General features: G+C 35.7%; 1 protein-coding gene across 1 annotated transcript; it reads right to left on the minus strand.

Annotated features, from left to right (window-relative positions):
- Positions 1–144: 144 nt before the first annotated feature.
- LOC128672490 (uncharacterized) lies at positions 145–16,498 on the minus strand. Its single transcript, XM_053749685.2, has 10 exons — positions 16,278–16,498; positions 15,987–16,034; positions 15,394–15,481; positions 13,556–13,826; positions 12,570–12,637; positions 10,681–10,809; positions 10,190–10,496; positions 3,220–3,321; positions 1,873–2,018; positions 145–1,127 (listed from the first exon to the last, which is right to left on the minus strand). Exons 1-10 carry the CDS (start codon positions 16,406–16,408, stop codon positions 825–827), a joined length of 1,593 nt encoding a protein of 530 aa, XP_053605660.1. The 5' UTR covers positions 16,409–16,498; the 3' UTR covers positions 145–824.
- Between the last annotated feature and the right edge of the window lie 4,125 nt (positions 16,499–20,623).

Genomic DNA, 20,623 nt, shown 5'->3' on the forward strand with positions numbered 1-20,623 from the left:
TGAATGTTACTTATTTCAAACCGCACACGCTAACAAAGTTATGGACACAGCTATAAATCTAGCTGTGCTCACAACTTCGCTTTATATATTGTATCAATATAGGAGAATAAAATTAATTCTAAAGTAAACATAAAGTACAATGTAAGTAAAACATTTTATTGAAATCCTTCAACAAAAAAACGAATTCCAGATTTTACAAAATACATTATCTTTTTAAAGAGTCAGTATATTTTTTTAGATCTAACGAAATCAAATTTCAGATCTAACAAAATACATTGTTTCTATGGCACATTCGCAAATGTGATTTAGTTTTCTTAATAAACCTGCCCTTGATTGCGCGAATAAGGTTTTTATTATAAGTTACTATTCGTTTTTGATCCAAGAATCTTGTTACACTTTTTTCGAAATACTATAACTGTAGAAAAATTGCGGGACGAATATGTATATAACGGTTTAATAAAATTCGTCTTGTCTACTTAGAGGGGCTACAAAGAATTACATTGTTCATGAGCAAATTAAAAAAAAACAGTCACTCCATTAACTTTTTGTCACAGTTAATCTTTGTTTTAATGCGCGATGGCATTTTAGAATACAATATGTGGACCAAATTCGATACATGGACGCGTAGAATGTTGACGAGCGACTGAATGAGTCGTTGCATCTAGGCAACAAAGTGCGACGCAGAAACATTGTTAACTTGTTTCGCTTTTATTTCCAAGTAATTCAATGAAAACAAATAAAAATCAATTCTACATCTACAATTTTACATACCTACTAACAGATTAATAAGATAAAAATAAACTTTTAAAATTAAATTATCATAATCAATTCTTAATTGTATATTCCACTTTCTTGTGATGCACAATCATGGGGATTTCTTCAGCTATGACTGTGCGCAAGGCAAAAAGGTTCACTTTAAAAGGATTGGGGTCATTCCACGACAGAAACACACCATAAAGATCTGGTCTATCATATCCCGATTTGACGGATATTTTCCCATCTTTAAACCAAATCCAAAACTGAAGGTAGGCGTTCCTCTGCCACTGCAAATTACATTTCACGATCACTACGACTTTCCCGTCTTTGGATATACTGCAATACTCGCCCCAATTTTCACCGATATGTATCTGCAAAATAAATGTATTTCACATCCTTGGTTTCGCAACAAAACAAAGCAACACACGATTCATTGCAGAAAACTTGATCTCAAATACCTACTTAATAGTAAATTCAGGGAATATGAACAGGTATTTCACGGGTGGTATTATATCAAATTTCTGCGTCCATTCATAGATGTATTAATAAATATATGTATATAACTCCAAAAAAAGTACTAATTCAAATAAATAAGTTTTGCTTGCCGATGGTACTAGCATTGGCTAATAAATATTGTCCTGCCAGAACCAAGCTACTTCAATGGCCTCATTAGAAGCAGAACCATCAAGTCAGCAGCAAGCAGATGAGCTATTTGGAGCGTTGAGAAGCAACTACCTTCGCACGAATCATGCGAATCATAAGGCATACCCCGTCATATCAGATTATTTTTTCACTGGCCCCTTGAACTCACAATCTGTTTGGTGACTTCCAAGTTGGCCAGCACTAATCCTGACCACGAGGTAACCTAATTTATTCTAAAAACCCCAAGACAGGAATATAACAGACCATTAGAAAATTGACAATTAGCTATCAATATCAGCAATACACATAGATCGCTGAAATTGACTCAAAAGGATACATTGGAGCATCAATTTCGGGTGTTTGTTGCTTGATGCCAAGCGTCTTAGTTAGTGATTTAGTAATGTAAACTTCGTCTATAATCAATCGTTCTCTGTATGTTGTACATATTATGGTAATAGTGAAATAGTTCCTTACCAAAATATTAGGTTTTGATTTCTTGAAGTCCGAGCACAGCAAGATAAAAAACTCTCTCCACACGTGTTTGCCCAAGAACACTCCAATATTAATAGGCTCGTCTGTAGGAGCGTAGTAATTGTATAGACCAGTTATATTTACTGTATCTGAAAAGAGAGCTAGGTGTATTATCTAATGGAGGACAAAACCACGATTCAACTGTAAAAATGTCTGTCAGTTCAATCGGTTGATTCTAAAATCTGTTTCAAAATTAAGCTCGAAAATTTCACTTAAACAAACATTAGTTGGGTGAATTTTTGACCATTTCTATCACCGTCATTATCTACCTATCCTTCAACTTTCAACAAAGATGATATTTTTACTGACCTAACCTATAAATTCTGTGTTGGAGGTTGGAGGTAAGTAGTGTAAAATTTTATCAATATTAGATTTGAAAGATTTTCGAAAGGTTCTATAATTTGGAGAACGGTAATGATGGCGGTCAAAATGCTCGTAAATTTACCGAGTTACCTACCCTCATACCACGGCATTCATAATATTCAGTAATTTAAGAACGAACCTAAATCTTGCCGAACATAAGTAGGAAGCACATTGCCAACTGACACCAGCCGGTCTCAGTTATTACATAATCCAAAGTTGTTAGTAAAGTCTATCAATGAAATGAGACAGAGATACAGACATATAGGTACACATACATTCTCACAGATTTACGTATTTATAATATTAGTAGGATTAATGTAAAAATATTTATAACAAATTGCCTAAATGGATTCTTGATTTGCCGGACAAAAAATTTAGAAATTTATAAAAGAAGTACTTTGTAAAAAGGCATATTACAAGACTGACGATTATGTGAACGACAATAATGTCTGGCCCAAGCATGGTGCAGTATCCTCATAACATATGTAATTGGTTTATGATATTATTACGTACGTGTTATACATTTAGCTTTATATATATATATATATATATATATATTTATTTTGTGTGACAATTTTCAATAATTTTATTGGAAATTCAACTTTTATTTTATTTATTCATTCAAATTTTGTCATTTTTAATAATGATGTAAATTTATCCTCCTAATTTTTAATATATGTATAAGACCTATATTTGTTAATTGACGTCCTTGGAGAAAAGGCTGCGGTGAAGTTTGTTGCGCCGCTTCTTCTTCACCTGCGCTTTGGAAGCCGGCAGTAGACTTAGTTTAAGTAATTTTTGACGTCAATAAGTCATCCTAAATTGAATAAAGAATTTTGAATTTGAATAAATTATAAAAAAATAGTTAAGAATGAACGGTTAAAAATAAATTATTGAAATTAATATTCTGCCCGCGATAAGACTCACCAGTATATGATCGTATTTCTTCATCAAATCCAAATTCTGATTGTTTTTCTCGTAGACCATAATGCGAGATATTTTCGTATTGTCTGTTTATAATAAGTCCATCTGAAATATATGATTTAACTTTTAAACTTCTCTCTATTCTTCTATCTCTATTAAAACTCTATTCTAATGTTAGATACATTGGTTTAATTTTAAAGTTTTAATAGGTCATGAAGCCAAGTTTATATGATCTCATATAATCGAACTTGGTTTTTTGACAAGCATTTTAGAGATAAAGTAGGAACATTAATTCCACAGGAGTGTTTAATGAATGGTGAATTTCTTGAAGATAATCTATTAATGGTATTATAAAAAAAACTATATTGGATTTAGAACTAGTTTCCGTAGTCACATAGTAAATTGCTCTTATATTCGCTTAATTGATCTACCTACGGCTAAATATTTTAATTATCCATCGTCACATCAATAGGATATCCAATGGGACTTCGGAAGATAAAGGTAACAGTTTTCTATAAGTACACATTTTGGTAATCACAAATTTCTTTTTAAAAAATTGTAACACTATCTAAAACTAAAATAATAACGTAAAACGAATTAACTATTGTAAAATGAGTTACTTTTTAGTTTGCATTGCTTATTAGTGATCCTTGTATGGTCACTGTAGGATGCTGAACCATAAAAAGGAAAACTCATCACAAATTATTGTTGGTTATTTGACAAGATATGTTTCAATGAAAAAAAACACAAGTAAATTTTTCAAAACGTGCTGTATTATTACGAGTATGTTATTAATTATCTAAGTATATTTCAATCTGCGTGTCTATTCTACACAGTGATCTTCATAGTCGTATTCCTCATGGCTGATGTCCGTGGTCATTACGTGGAATTAAACACACGAAACCACTTTCATTGCACAAATTATGGAGTGTTTTGCCATTGCCTTCTCCATTTATGTGGAATGAGTAGGATTCGAATCTGGGACCTTCCGACCCACAGGGGTCTCAACCATTACACCACCACCGCTTCAAATATCTTTTATAAATAAATGATTATATTAAATGAAATATGTCTTTTGACGACCTCGGTGGCGCAGTGGTAAGGTTGTAGCCACTGAACCGAGAGGTCCCAGGTCGGGTCATGATGGAAAAATGATCTTTTTCTGATTGGCCCGGGTCTTGGATGTTTATCTTTATATGTATTTGTTATACAATATAGTATCGTTGAGTTAGTATCTCATAACACAAGTCTCGAACTTACTTTGGGGCTAGCTCAATCTGTGTGATTTGTCCTAATATATTTATTTATTATTTATTTTAAGTTATTAATTTCATTTGAATATAATTTATAGTATCTATATATAATATTTTATTTATTGTCTATTCATTTAATACTGTTAAGTTTACTGTACCCTTTTAGTTGTTTCTTTTTCCATCCAGAGGTTGGCTGGAAGAAATTAGGTTAGTATTAGGTAGCTTAGGTCATCAACTGTCAAACTGGTAAGACGTGTGTGAATTAGCTCCGTGTAAAAATACGAATATTCAGTGCAAAAAGTTGTCATCGAATAGTTTTTGTTGCTCAAATAACCAAATAAGCGTTAAACAAACACTTTCAAGAACAAAGTAAAGTGCGAATCGTCGTTTCAAAAAGAAATTTTACAACAATATCAGTTCGAGACATAACCTCAAAAGTGCAAAATCACAGATCGAAGTGAAGATAGCGGCGAAACGTCAGTGACAACAACATCAGCATCACAACAAATTATATCTGTCAGTGTCAGGTGACGGCTGAAGGTGACGGTGACAGCTAAAGTGTACGTCAGTGTCGTGTCAGTACGAGTAAATAACATGGCTAATATTCATGCATCTTGGGGTTGCTGTTCGGCTAAAGCAAATGAAGAAAGTTACATAGTATGCGACATATGTGTAAAACAATATCATGCAGAATGTCTTGGTATGACGTCTGACTACATACCTCAAGAAAACGAGAAGTGGATCTGTCCCATCTGCAAAATGACTTGTGTAACAAACCACAATAATGACAGCACACCTGTCCGCTTCAACCCGAATGTAACTGTACGTCCTACCAAGCGACAAGCGCTTCAATCGCCCCCAAATTCCTCCACAGAGGAAGCGGCAATAACTAAAGAAGATGTACGTGCGATTATTGAGGAAGTTTCACAACAGCAAATGGAGGGTCTTGTGTCGCAATTCCGGGCGCTTTTTTCCACTATGCTCGAGACCCAAATGAAACCATTACGCGACCAGCTGACGGATGTGAAAGAATCAGTCACTTTCATGAGTGGGCAATATGATGAAATAATTAAGCAAAATAAAAGAAATCTCGAGATCATCACTGATTTGCAGTCCGAGTGCGATGGTATGAAATCCAAAATAAGAGACTTGTCAACCCGTTTGAACAATCAAGAGCAAAATGCGCGTTCCTGTAACATAGAAATTCAGTGTGTCCCGGAAAAGAAGGATGAAAAACTTATCACAATAGTGACGAAACTAGGAAGCATAATAAAGTGTAACACTCCACCGGAAAGTATAGTCCAATGCACCAGAATAGCAAAAATTAATCGGAACTCTCCTCGACCTCGGTCTATAGTCGTTCAGTTCTGCAGTCCTAAAAAGCGCGACGATTTCTTGGCTGCCGTCGTAAATTACAACAAATCTAAACCAATTCATGACAAGTTGAATTCCACTGTTGTTGGACTGAATGACCAGAAACTACCAATATTCGTGATGGAGCATCTTTCCCCAGCCAACAAGGCTTTGCATGCTGCTGCGAGACTGGCGGCGAAAAAGAAAGGCTACAAACATGTCTGGGTGCGCAACGGGAGAATATATTTGAGGAAAACGGACAACTCGGACTATATACTGGTAAAGGATATGGACTCTATTGATAATCTCAAGTGACGGATCCTTCTTAGTTCTTGATTTTCTTTTGTCTGGTATGTACATTTTTAAAATTCGATTCCTCACTATCAATATATTACCAAAATGTTGGTGGCCTACGGAGTAAAACACATATTTTTTCTAATAATGTAGCTTGCACTAATTACGATATTATAATCATAACTGAGAGTTGGGCAAACGACAGTGTGTTTGATTCGGAGTTGTTTGGTGGAAGGTACACTGTACACAGGAGGGACAGAAATATTTTAAAAAATCACCAAAACAAGGTGGATGGTGGCGGTGTTATTATTGCCGTTTCTAATAAGCTCCCGTCTCGACGAGTAGCAGAGTGGGAGAGTGAATGTGAGGACTTATGGGTATTAGTCGACATTCCACGATCAAAATCCTTCACCCAACTGGCTTTTTGCGCGGTCTACCTTCCACCTGCAACTGCGTTATCTACGCTCGAACACTTTATCAATAACTGTAATCGCATTAATGAGGTCAATAATTTGCACACTTTCTATATTGGTGACTTTAACTTTAGTAAATTAAATTGGTCTCTAGTGGAAAGTGACAATGACAACTATCAACCACCAGTTTTGTATCAAACATTTTTAGATTTTATGAACATCAATAATTTGTCTCAGTATAATTCGGTGAAAAACTCAATGGGAAGAATTCTGGATCTTGTTGTAACTGACATGTGTTCTTGTGATGTTAGTGAATCTGCTGATTCTTTGTGTAACGTTAGTCCACTGCATCCTCCTCTTCTAATCAAGATTCCAACCTCCGTTGAAAATACCTTAAATTACAATGGCAATAGCAGGCCAAACTTCTATAAAGCTAACTATAATGCAATTAATCAACACCTAGCGTCTGTCGATTGGGTGAAACTTTTTTCAAATATCTCGGATATAAATCAAATTGTCGATATTTTCTATCAGCAACTACAAGATGCTATACAAAAGTTCGTTCCAAAAACTAAAAAGCGTAACAACAAATTCCCACCCTGGTTTAGTCGAGAATTGATCAATAGGCTGCGGGAAAAAAATAAATATAGACAAAACTACGCTAAATACAAAAACCCCCGCGATTTATTTTCTTTTAAATTACTGTCAAAACGTTGCAAGACTCTCGCGAATGAATGCTATAAATCATACATAACACGACTAGAAGAAGATATTGCCAAAAATCCAAAATCTTTTTGGAGTTTTGTAAAGCGTAAGCGCGGTGGTGCAGGGTCTTACCCAGGAACTATGTCTAATGGTACTATAACAACTTCAGACGGCACAGAAATTTGCGATCTCTTCGCCTCATATTTTTCATCAGTATATAACGAAGGGCAGAGTACGAGTACGTCTAATAATGCCAATAGTGACAACTCGCTCGGCTCCTTCGAGGCCCATGGTGATAACCTGTCATCTATAACAATCACGAGACAGGAAATTTTGAGTCAGTTAAAAAATTTAGATTGCTCAAAAGGCGCTGGAGCAGACGCAATTCCTCCAATTTTTCTTAGACGTTGTGCAACCAGCCTAGCTGATCCAGTTCAATTTATCTTTAATAAATGTCTCACCCAGGGAGTATTTCCAGAGGTATGGAAATTGGCTAAAGTCGTTCCTATTCATAAAGCTGACGAAAAACATCTTGTCAATAATTACCGACCTATTGCAATACTATCTTGCTTGGCAAAAATTCTGGAACACTTAGTACGTCCGCACATTCAACGGCACTTTGACAAGTACTTAACCGAGAGACAGCACGGCTTTGTTAAGGGCAGATCTACCTGTACTAATCTTGTTGAATTTACTGATGAGCTAACTAAATCTATTGATAATCAAAAGGAAACAGATGTAGTCTATACAGATTTTAGCAAAGCCTTCGACAAAGTCCCACATAACGTCGTACTAGAAAAGTTAAGCATGTATGGATTCAGCGGAAATGTACTCAAATTTTTTGAAGCGTATCTGTCTAACAGGTCATTTTATGTTGTAGTAAACGGATTTGTCTCATCACAGTACATCTCTTCTTCAGGTGTTCCTCAAGGGTCTATTTTAGGTCCCATTATCTTCACAATATTCGTTAACGATCTTCCATCCCAGTTTCTAAATTGTTCATCGTTTATGTTTGCTGATGACCTAAAACTTGCCAAAGAGATAAACTCCGTCGACGACAGCTCACTCTTTCAAAAAGACATAGACGCCCTATGTCAATGGTGTTCTAAAAATGGAATGCACTTGAATGCCAGTAAATGCTGTTTGATTAAGTTTACACGTAAACAGAACATCCATAAGACGGAATATCATATCAACGGAAATAAAATACAGGAAGTCGAAGTTGTCAGAGACTTGGGAATATTACTAGACAAAAAACTTACTTACGTTCCCCATATTAATTCTGTGATAAAACGAGCTTCCCAAATGCTGGGCTTCGTAATTAGAAATGGCAAAGTTTTTCGCAAACCGGCAACTAAATGTACTCTCTACAAATCCTTAGTACGCCCAATTTTAGATTACGGCAGTGTAGTTTGGCGCCCCCATTTCGCGACTCATGCATTGCGGATTGAACGGGTACAAAGAAGGTTTACACGTCATCTGGCGTTCATATCTAGCAATGCAACAAAAGAGGATCCATACGACAATCGTTTGGCAATATTTAATCTTACTACCCTTGATAAGCGCAGAGATATCCTTGATCTGTTGTTTCTTTATAAAGTTATTAATAATTATATAAAATGCCCCCAAATATTAAGTAAATTTAATTTTAGAGTACCACGACGACCACCTCGTAGACCAATCCAATCTTTTGTACCCCCCTTCCGCAGAACAAAGTTAGGAAGAAACTCAACTATAACCAGAATTTGCAGATTATACAACGGGATCAGTGGATTGGCAGATATTCACAATTTATCTTTAAAAAAATTCCGCACTTCAATTTTGAGTTGCTTGAGTACCTAATTAACGTAAGTAAAAGTACCTAGTTATGTTGTTTTTAAAAAAAAAAATTTATTATTTTCTTCTTCATTTCTCATATCTTGTAATACTACCTACACACACATTAAAAATATGGATTGTTACCCATTGCATGCTGGGTTTACCTTTAATTGGTCGATCAATTAGAACTAATTCTTTTATACATGTATCATCTTTGTATAATATGTTGTTTCGATTGTTGGTGAACTAAATAAATAAATAAATAAATAAATAAATAAATAAATTGCATTAGCGATAAGTCCGCCGTTGCACTCATTATGTTTGAATATCTTGTTGTAACTTACAACTCATTTGTGAATGGTGCAATAAAGAGTTTATCTATCTATAGATAGATTGCTACTAGTAATATATTACTAGTAGCAGAAACAAAACACAAAAACTGAAACCGCGCTTTCAGTTAATATAGCGGTCCTAATTTGATCGTCAACACGACGCTCTAAGAGTTTCGTTAGTGTAATCGCATTGTATTGTATTGGTTTCAATAATAAAATCAGCCTGTCTAGGAAAGTTATTGGGGCGGCGCCCATGCGGACGTTCCAGATATCGCTGGAGCTGTGAAGGCTGATCTGCACGAGCTGGGAGCAGTCAATTGGCAGAATTCCGTGCAGAACAGAGAAGATTATGGCGTACTCTAGTTTCGGAGGCCAAGTGGCCACTTTGTGGTCACTGAGCCAGCTTAGTAAGTAATCGCATTGGTTTTGATTATTGTAATTAGAATTTACATAGTATCTCAGAAAATCGAATTTATTTTTGTTTAAAAAACAAGTAATTCCATTTTCATTTTTCATTAAAGGGGGAGTTATAGAGTAGCTTTAGTTACCATGTAAGTATATATTGTTAACAACGAGTTAATAGCTACACTAACTATCATAACATTCTCACTGTCGCCGTAATTCACGCCGTAATTTATGAAGGTACTAATTTGAGCGAAATTAATTTAAAATATACTTGTGTTTGCTCTTTTACATCGTGGACTACGATACAATTAATTGTTATTCAATTCATTTTTGTAGCCTGCTACAAATTCAGAACAATGTAGTGAAATATTACAATTACAAAAAAAAAATAAACACTTACTATAAATAGTCCATTCTGATTCACAGTAGTACCACCAGCGATTTTCGAGCGTGGCAAATGCGACCCTATTGGCATATACATACTCATGATCACATCTAAGCTGTGAAACGCCTGCCACTTCCACTCTTATTGTTGTATAAGCTTTTAACCATGAAGTATAGGCACCTAAATATACCTTGAATTTTCTGGTTTGTTCAGGTATTAGGACTCTGCCAGAAACATAACCTCCACGTTTATTCCACATATTAGACAGAGATGAAGGGCTTTTAATATGACGGCAGTCCATATGCCTTGTGCTCATAAACACCTGAAAATAATATGTATCGTCTACATACAAACTGACCAAACTCTGACTTGCTTTTCTGAGTTCCTGTGGATCAGGCCGGATAAGCCGGGCTATCGTTCACCAAAACGATTATTTTGCCAACGTAAATTAATATTATAGTAAAAAACCAATACTTCCAGTATATGAATTTAACCATTCAACTTACTACTGCGTAATAACTGCCAAAATTAGATATCTCATCGAAACGACGGAAGGTAAGAGTCACGGAACAATTTGATTTTACATCAAATTCGAAAGTATGTACGAACGATGTACTCCCGTAAACATAGGAAGGCTGCAAAAAAAAAAAAGATGTAAGTACCTATCTATTTATATACAGGGTTACTGGTATCAAACGCAAAACCTCCTAAAGACTACTTGGGTACATCAAAACAAGCTACTTTTATTCTACGACTTTTCGTGATTCGTAGTTTTTTTTTCAAGCAACACGAGATAGTACGGTAGCGTTATGTAGCGGAATCGATAACATAGAGTTAACGTTTTATAGAAACGACATTAAAACTATAAAAGGGCATTTTTTGAATTTATTATGTTTAGACAAAAGTCGTAGAACAAAAGATGTTAGTCTCTAACCTTATACGCCCTTGGAAGGTAATGCGTTAGATACCAGTAACCCTGTATTTAAAATGATCATAACAAACAATCGATCCGTGTATATTATTTATATATTATTAGGTATCAGCTGATGCCCGCGACTTCGTTCGCGTGGCCGAACATCTATTGCTAAGGAGGAGTCAAAATTATTAGACAAATTTAACTGTACAGAAAAAGCGTAACGATAACTACTATACAGAAGATGCTCATCAGACTTAAAAACGGTTGTTAATGTATATTGTATATTCTCTATAGTTTAGCTGCACTATTATGACTCTACTTCAGGTGTTCCAGATCTTCGATTGAAATACTATAATAGGAAACATATTTCAATAGGAAATGTTCATCAGGCTGAACAACTTTTGTTAAGGCATCATTTATTTATTTCGCATAGTTTAGCTGAACCATCATGGGTCTGTATCTGGTATTCTAGATCTTGGATTTTTATACCTCAACAGAAAATGCTCATCAGACTGAACAAATTTTGTTAAGGCGTCATTTATTTATTTCGCATAGTTTAGCTGGACCATCATGGGTCTGTATCAGGTGTTCGAGATCTTGGATTTTTTGTTCTTAAATTTGTTGTTGTTTTGTTCGAGATCTTAAAATTTTTATACCTCAACACAAAATGCTCATCAGACTGAACAAATTTTGTTAGGGCGTCATTTATTTATTTCGTATAGTTTAGCTGAACCATCATGGGTCTGTATCAGGTGCTCGAGATCTTGGATTTTTTGTTCTTAAATTTGTTGTTGTTTTGTTCGAGATCTTAAATTTTTATACCTCAACAGAAAATGCTCATCAGACTGAACTACTTTTGTTAGGGCGTCATTCATTTATTTCGTATAGTTTAGCTGGACCATCATGGGTCTGTATCAGGTGTTCGAGATCTTGGATTTTTTGTTCTTAAATTTGTTGTTGTTTTGTTCGAGATCTTAAATTTTACCTCATGATATGATACCACAACAGAAAATGTTCATCAGACTGAACAACTTTTGTTAGGGCGTCATTTATTTATTTCGTATAGTTTAGCTGGACCATCATGGGTCTGTATCAGGTGTTCGAGATCTTGGATTTTTTGTTCTTAAATTTGTTGTTGTTTTGTTCGAGATCTTAAATTTTACCTCATGATATGATACCACAACAGAAAATGTTCATCAGACTGAACAACTTTTGTTAGGGCGTCATTTATTTATTTCGTATAGTTTAGCTGGACCATCATGGGTCTGTATCTGGTATTATTAGAGCATCATATTTTATATATTTCCTATAGTTTAGTTGGTCCTGTGCTAACTCGATATGACTACAACAATGGTGTGCTCACATGCCCACAATGTTCCAGAACCTTCACCAATAACATTGGCTACACAAGCCACACGTGAGCACACCAGCGAGTACAAAATTCGGTCGGACATGATCATAGTTAGTTAGTAAACGTACCAATAGAAACACCCTTCCAACTTGATTGCCGTAGGCAAAAGTGGTAGTGCCGCGATATGTTTTGAAACCTGCAAATAAATCTGATTATACTATAGGTGGTGGCAAACAACTTGAGCATTCGCAGAAGTCTGGTTCTGCAATTTTGAACTATATTACAAAGAAATAAATATTCGCAAACATCCATTTGTTCAAGAACAAAGATGGATGCATCTTTGTTCAAGATACTTGCCGCAAACTGTACTTTATTATACACTAGAAGGCGTTGCTCTCACGTAAAACTCGTATACAAACTCTATAGAAATAGAATGAAATTGCTGCTATACAATGTGCTGTTGACTGTACCGACTTCCTATCTCATCGTTGTATACTTCTTGTGGCATTGAAGTCACGAACCCGCCCTGAGCTTGTGTGTAAAAATAAACAATCATTTTGAAGATTTGACAGTATATTTACAACCGACCGCCTGCCTGACGTCAATCCGCTCTTGCGGCCTATCCGCTCTGCCAAGGCTACTTGCTCCTTAGCCGCCTCAAAATAACTTTATTTTGTGTTACGTACTTACGTAACACAAACAGCATACGGAAACAAGATTGTGATAGAGTGCTGATGAAAAAAAATTATGTACATATCTAATCGAGTGGACAGTTTCCCCCGGCAGCACCCGTTCACGGGTTGACGCATGGGTCAGCCGTCGCGTCAGTTATTAATGTCCCCACTACTAGGGCACTGGCCGTCCTCAAATCAAAGCATTTTGTCTCATTAGTAAGATATAGAATATTCTTTATCATAGGGTCATTTGGCGATTGAAAACACTAGTCAATTTGGACCGCGGCAGCCAGTCCCAGTCGTTTGGGACCACAAGATATTGGGACTACTCCCCGTCAAAACGGAATTAGGGCTAAAAGCGGATTTAGGGCTTCTACACTGAAGCAAGATAAGCATCCTTAGGATTCTGAATCCCAGAATTATAAAAAAGTAATACTTACGGTATGGATAATGATAATCAATATTTAACGACATCGTTGTTGTTGTACTAGTGGTGGTAGTACTAGTAGTAGTTGTTGTAGTTGTAGTAGTTGTAGTAGTTGTGGTCGTTGTTGTAGTAGTCGTGGTGGTGGTAGTCGTCGTTGTGCTTGTTGTAGTAGTTGTCGTCGTTGTTGTTGTTGTCGTTGTCGTTGTCGTTGTTGTTGTTGATGTTGTTGTGAACGGAGAAGTAGTAACCGCAATCGTAACAATGTCAATATCATGAGAGTTCCCCTGAAAACAATAATAAATAAACAAACAAAAATAAATAAATAAATATAACAAATCACTCAGATTGAGCTAGTCCCAAAGTAAGATCGAGAATTTTGTTGTGGGATACTAAATCAACGATAATTAATTTAATAACAAAATAAACATCCAAAACCCGGGCCAATTAGAAAATGATCATTTTCCATCATGATCAGACCGAGGATCGAACCCGGGACCTTTCGGTTCAGAGGCAAGCACTTTACCACTGCGCCACCGAGGTCGTTAAAAAAAAAAACAAATTAATAAAGTTATACATTTTTTACAAGCTTTTATTTACCTACTTTCAACTGTTCCGTTGTTTTGCAAGTTAAATTTGATTTACTTCCCGGTTTTCGATTGAGCTGAAATCTTGCTCATTCAATGCAACATTACTATGACATAAACCTGATCTGATGAAAGATTTGGAAGGTGGCCATAGGAACTCCGCAATTAAACGACGCAACCTCATTGAGTTTGGGCTCATTTGATTCCTCTTGATGAGTACTTTGATACTATAGTAGTACTTTGATAGGGTCTGATGATGGAGCTGGTGAACATGACCAGATGGTGCACCCAGGGTCGGTTCCCAACGAGGACCCTTCTCAATGGTTAAAAGCGCGGACTTTAAATTTTCAGATGATGTAGAAAAATATAAATATATAAAGCTTGTCCCAAAAATGTGATTTTTGTGAAAACTTATTACAGTACACCAGTAAACAGAAAACGATAATAAACGGATGGAACAATTTTGATTAAGTTTTATTCTTGTTCAATAGAAAATCAAATTGTTTTTAGATACGTTTGCAAAATGTCTGTTTAGAAATATCTAGACCTAACAATATTGAAGCTAAATAAATAAATAAATAATAATAAATAAATATCTTTATTCAGTAACGTTTGTTTACAATTTCTGTATGTGATTGGAAACTCCATTTAACAAAAAGAACTTGCGTTTGGAAAGACTCTTTAACAGTTAGCATAATCTTAATCAATGTTCTTACATATCTAGTTAAATTTTATATATAACAGTGTATATAATTACATTTTTTTATGGAGCTAAGTAAGCTCAAAAACTATTAGGTTTATTGAATGTTTAATTTCTTGAGTAAACGCTACGTCGTGACCAAAGATGGCTTACGGTTTACGCCCTTATATTATTATTTGCCCCATTTATCCAACAATACGACCTCGGTGGCGAAGTGGTAAAGTGCTTGCCTCCGAACCGAGAGGTCCCGGGTTCGATCCCCGGTCGGGTCATGATGGAAAATGATCTTTTTCTGATTGGCCCGGGTCTTGGATGTTTATCTATATATGTATTTATTATAAAATATAGTATCGTTGAGTTAGTATCCCGTAACACAAGTCTCGAACTTACTTTGGGGCTAGCTCAATCGGTGTGATTTGTCCTAATATATTTATTCCTAATATATTTATATATTAATACATACATGCATACATACATATATACATACATACAAAAAATGTATTTTTTCCCCAAGTTGATTAGTACATCAATTAAGGTTATAATACTAAAAAGCAGCAAGTTACATACCCAGGCGTAGCTCGACCAAGTCAGAGTTGTGTTTTTATAAGACACGCCGGAAACCGGGTGCATTTGTGAGCTATAGACAGTCATCCATCTGTAATGCAAACGGCACGTGGCTACAGATAACATAGCTTGATCCCTCGGTTCGCGCTCGGTCCGATCGAACTGCGATCCTATTGTTGTGTAATTGTCTTATTTCCAGGCTCGAAGGGTTAATAACCAGGAGAAGGCGATATCATCTTGCTGAAGGGCTCCTTCATACTTTCACGTGGCGTGGTGGCGTGTATTTCCGCCCTAGCAATGGACCGCTCCATATCCTCCCGTGCATGTTATACGAGGCGAATAAGGGCAACTGATACTAATAGCATTTCCAAGGGGACCTTAGAAGTCCCCGTGCTCCACCCAGGTGGAGAACTTAGCACGGGTCCGGAAAATCCCGTCCCTTCGGAAAAAAAATCGGTCGCTTAAATCTATATTTAACCATCTGTGACCGACTGTACCTTGATCTTTTGAGATAAATACGGTACCTTCACCTAATTAAATTCTACTATAAATAGATACACGTATAATGAATATAAGAATTAGAAAAAAATACTTACGATATCCACATGCAAAAAGCTGTCTCCGCAATAAATATACGAACAAGTCTGAAACAAACGAGAATCCTTGACACACAACGGCTAAGGAAAGAACCGGGAAAACGCTCAAATAAGATTCCAAATATAACGGACGACGCTTATTTTTCAATGAACTTTATTCTGCCGGAAGAGAACATGTCGTAAAAGAAAATAGATACTAAGCTTAATACAGCTTAATAACATTTAAAAACCATAGCTTATAACTTAGGATTTCGTTTAGAAAAAAATATTTATTTGGTATAAAATACTCACGCTTGATTTTCTCCTCTGGGTACAAGAAATAGCCCTATTAAAATTATCATGGAAAATATGCCAGTGATCACATATACGAACGTGATTGGATTGTAGTCGGGGCCCGGCGAAATAGCTATTGCATTTGACATGATGGAAAAATCGAGTGCGATGATAAATTGCTAAAGTACTCGTTGAAAATTGTCACTGAAAAAACAGAACAAGAGAAAGCATATATTCGCAAAATCCGAGACAAGAATGAAAAAACAAAATCTAATCGGTCTAGTTGCGACAGTGAATTTATCGATAGTGTCGTTACTTGAATATTAAAATGTTAGTGTGTGAAAAAAGTAGAAAAGATATTTATTTTTTATCAAATTTGGTACATAGAAAAAATCCAAATTGATTTGTTGTTACCAAATTTGAATCCATGTACCAAATTTGAATAGAAATATAAATAAAGGGTTTTGGGACATTGTTTCATTATAAAATGTGAAATTGGGTTCTTTTATCGATTCTGGGTTTTGCATAGCTAAATCTAACACACGTCAAAATTATTATGTACGTGAATTCGTTTAATATCCGTTGTTATATAATGATGTAAATTAAATTGTATCGACAGCGTAATAGTTGACAATATAACAACACTAGCTGTTCGAATTGTGGAATACGCAGTTTAAATATTGATTTTCTTTTTTTCCTGAAAATGTTTTTTTACGCCATTACGATTTTGTATTTCTGTTAAACTTAACAAATAGGTTATAATAGTGGTTTGTTTCCAAAAACGTATTTTATGTAGGGTAATCCTGGATTTCTGAGAGGCACGGCGAAAGGGAACCGCCGCCCCGCGTCGTTTCATAATAACTTCATTTCGGAATTAGTATGAAATTTGTGGTTCTCACTCTCTCATCGTAGCGTTTTTCCAGTTTTTTCCTGAGCCATTAAGCGCCGGAGCTAGTTTGCACGGTTGTTAATTAATGAAAATATTAGTGGGATTATAATTATTATAGGTCTAATGAGATGTTTAAGTACGTGTATTCATCAAGATGGAGGCACGCAAAGAGAAAGAGTGAGCAGGACACAAAAACCAAAGACAAAAGAGTCATAGACGAAATTAAATTTTAAATCTTGTAGATCTGACCGACTTGTAGATCAGTAGTGTATTACGAAACGTATGAAGCTCTGCCTCTGTTCTGATTCCTTACTCCTGTGGTTAAATAGGTTTGCGGGATGGCTTTAAAAAAAACAGAATAACCAAGCCATAGAGACAAAGTCATGTAGATTATTAAATCCGGAAAACCATCTTAGGAATTTGTGACAGGACACAATAAAATTAATAAGACCCGGTTCGTAACATACGTAAACACTTTTATGTCTGCTAACGCCGAATTAGTGCAGATGCCGACGGATATGAATGAACATTGCGTAATTTGTATGGTTGCTTTTTTTTACCTCAATGAAAAACCAGCAATGTATATCGAAGTAAACCAGTATCGCAATAATGTATAGCCATTACATATACGTACTAAATTTAAAATGTTGAAGAAATAACGTTCAAGTTGGTAGTAAATAAATGATTATTATTATTTGCGAATAGTTTTTTTTTTTCATACAACACAAACTGGGACTAAAAATCGAGAGGCAAGCCATCAATCCATTTTTGTACAACATTGTCGGCTTCGTGGATCCTGACAATGCCGCCTTCACTAGACTATAATGGGCAGAGGTCAGTGACGTGCCACATACTTTGGACCTCCCCGCCGGGACACAGAGGACTGTCCGAGAAGTTCCATCTGCACAGCAATTCGACGCATCTTCCTTGCGAAGTTCGGCACCTATTTCTTTGCGTCCAGTATTTTGTAAATAAATTATATTTTGTAAGTAAATAATGTACATCTTTCTGTAAATAATGTATGATACATTGCATTGAAAAGCAAAGAGTGAATATGATTAGTGGCCACATCACAATATATCGTGAACTGGTGGCATTTCAATAAAACCGGCCCAGTGTGAGTTAACACGCGCACGAACGGTTCCGTACTATTATTATTATTATTATATTTGGTTTTTATATTTCACTCGAAATTAATTTTGAGGAGTTTTATTGGATACGCGAGCTCGTGGCCAAATGTAACCAATTGAAAAGAAAAAGAAATTAATTTGCTGCTTAATCTGAAGAAAGAAATTTGCGAACAATATGACATGTATTTAGTATAACTGCTTTTTGCAGTAGGGTGAAAGTTAATGGATGTATCTACTATATTGAGACTTGTGTGTAAGGATGTGGGTATGACACCAGTGGACGAAATTATTATAGGGATGGTTTTAACGATTTCTGCACGCCATTGTGTTTTAATTTCTATTGCTAAATCAGTATATTTGGTCAACTTTACTTATCTGTATACGTGGAGCTGAGGTTGTGGGTGTTATGAACGGCTATATCAATCAGATAAACTGTTTTGTTTCGTTTGTCGTGTAATATTATGTCTGGTCTATTGTGGTGAATAGTTTTATCTGTTATTATAGTTCTATCCCAATACAATTTATAGTTAGGGGAATCCAGAACAGATTGTGGTGAACATTTGTAATACGCAGTTTTTTCCTTTATTAAATCATATTTACTTGCGAGATACTGGTGAATAATGAACGCAACCTGGTCGTGTCGGTGTTTATAATCCTTGTTATTTTTAAAACCTGCAAAAACATCACGCTTGTTGTGTGGGAGCGTTTTTAATTTTTGTTTTCTTAGTATATTTTGATAAAGCTACTCTAGAAATATTATATATCATCTGTGAAAATATGTTTTACCCGAGCGAAGCCGCAACGAGCCGCTAGTAAATAACTAGTATAATAATAATAAACTAATATATAGTAATAATATTCGCCGCGAACTTAGACTGAACCGATTTGGATGCCCCACGAACTTAAAAATTCTATTGACAGATTCTACATACCTTTTAAATTTAATCGAAATAAGACCAACTGTTCGGAAGTTATCGCGTTACAAACATACATAGTATTTTCACCCCAAGTCGAATTGTAGACCTCGCTCGCTATCAAATGGATCCCTAAAAGTCGATCGGCAATCAATCAAACGACTGAAAACTATGGTCCCTATGAATACGGATAGCCAGTTGCCTTTGTCCCATAAAATATGAGCTGCGACATTGAGAAATTCGAACAAAGATAAACGAGCTTCACAAGCCACTGAACCGAGTGTTCGCTTATAAAAGATAGTAATTTTTAATGTACATAATTTTTTAATTTTATTTCCCAATTGGGCTTTTTAGCTGTGTCTTCCTTAGCTGAAAAATCTACGGCTAAATTATATACGCCGTCGTTTGTTTCTGATTTGCGCATAGACGTTGGCACTAGGCTTATATTTTGATTAAAAAAAATTACATTAAATAGGTAAATAGGTATATATCATTCTCTATGGAATAAATTATGCGAACGATTGATGTAAGTAGGTACAGCAATACTAACAAAAACGAAAATATGTACTCGGGTGTTTCTTTTTGTCCGCCACGCGGTCTTTACAATTTTTCAAATTTTAACAAAGATACGAATTAGTTTTAATGACTTCAAAATAATTAAACTGTAATGTGGTAATGTAAATTTTATGAATACTAGATGTTGCTCGGGGCTTCGCTCCCGTCGGAATTTTGATATTAAATATAGCCTAATAGGAATCTTGGATAATGTACCTTTCTAATGGTGTAAGAATTTTTAAAATCGGTTTGGTAGTTTCGGAGATTACCCGCCTCAAACCTCTATAATAATAATAGTATAGATTGATTTTGAAAAATGAAGAAAATTGGCGGATTGTAATGACCGCGCGGGTGCAGCGGTCCAAACGCTCTGAGTACCATGCACCCACTGGGCCCAGAGCGCAAAGGTACTCAACACTCAAGAAAGTAAAAAGTTTGAAATATTTAGGTAGGATATATTGGATGTATAGCACCCTGACATTTAGATGGAAAGCAAGGCGCTGGCTGTACACGGCAACATGTTGGCCCGTAGATTTGCTCGCTGTTCGATTGAAGACAACATCATCCGTCCGTCCGTTCCTATGTCTGCTTAAATCATTAAAATTATTTTGCTGCGCATTTTTTAATAGGTAGAATGATTAAAGAGGAAGGTTTATATAACCCGTGTAGACTGTGGGTAAATTACACGCAACAGACATAAAGCGCCTTGCGTGTACAATATAACATTTTCAGGATATTGTTGGGGGCTGTCTCGCTTCTGTAGCGCATTTGCAATGTTTGCTGAGGCACACACTAATGACTTCCATGCCAATTGGCAGTAAACGAGTCGCCTCCTTGCTGAACAGACAGCGGTGCAGTTGCAACAATATCCTGAAT

This window comes from Plodia interpunctella, chromosome 9, assembly GCF_027563975.2.
Source record: "Plodia interpunctella isolate USDA-ARS_2022_Savannah chromosome 9, ilPloInte3.2, whole genome shotgun sequence".
Lineage (NCBI taxonomy): Eukaryota > Metazoa > Arthropoda > Insecta > Lepidoptera > Pyralidae > Plodia > Plodia interpunctella.

Bases quoted from the DNA above. Each gene is read 5' to 3' on its own strand.
- LOC128672490 (XM_053749685.2), bottom strand. From the start codon at position 16,408: ATGTCAAATGCAATAGCTATTTCGCCGGGCCCCGACTACAATCCAATC. The intron at 12,638-13,555 runs GTAAGTATTACT...ATTTATTTGCAG, and splicing joins TGATTATCATTATCCATACC to GTTTCAAAACATATCGCGGC. The intron at 10,497-10,680 runs GTAAGTTGAATG...TATTATTTTCAG, and splicing joins TTGGCAGTTATTACGCAGTA to GTGTTTATGAGCACAAGGCA.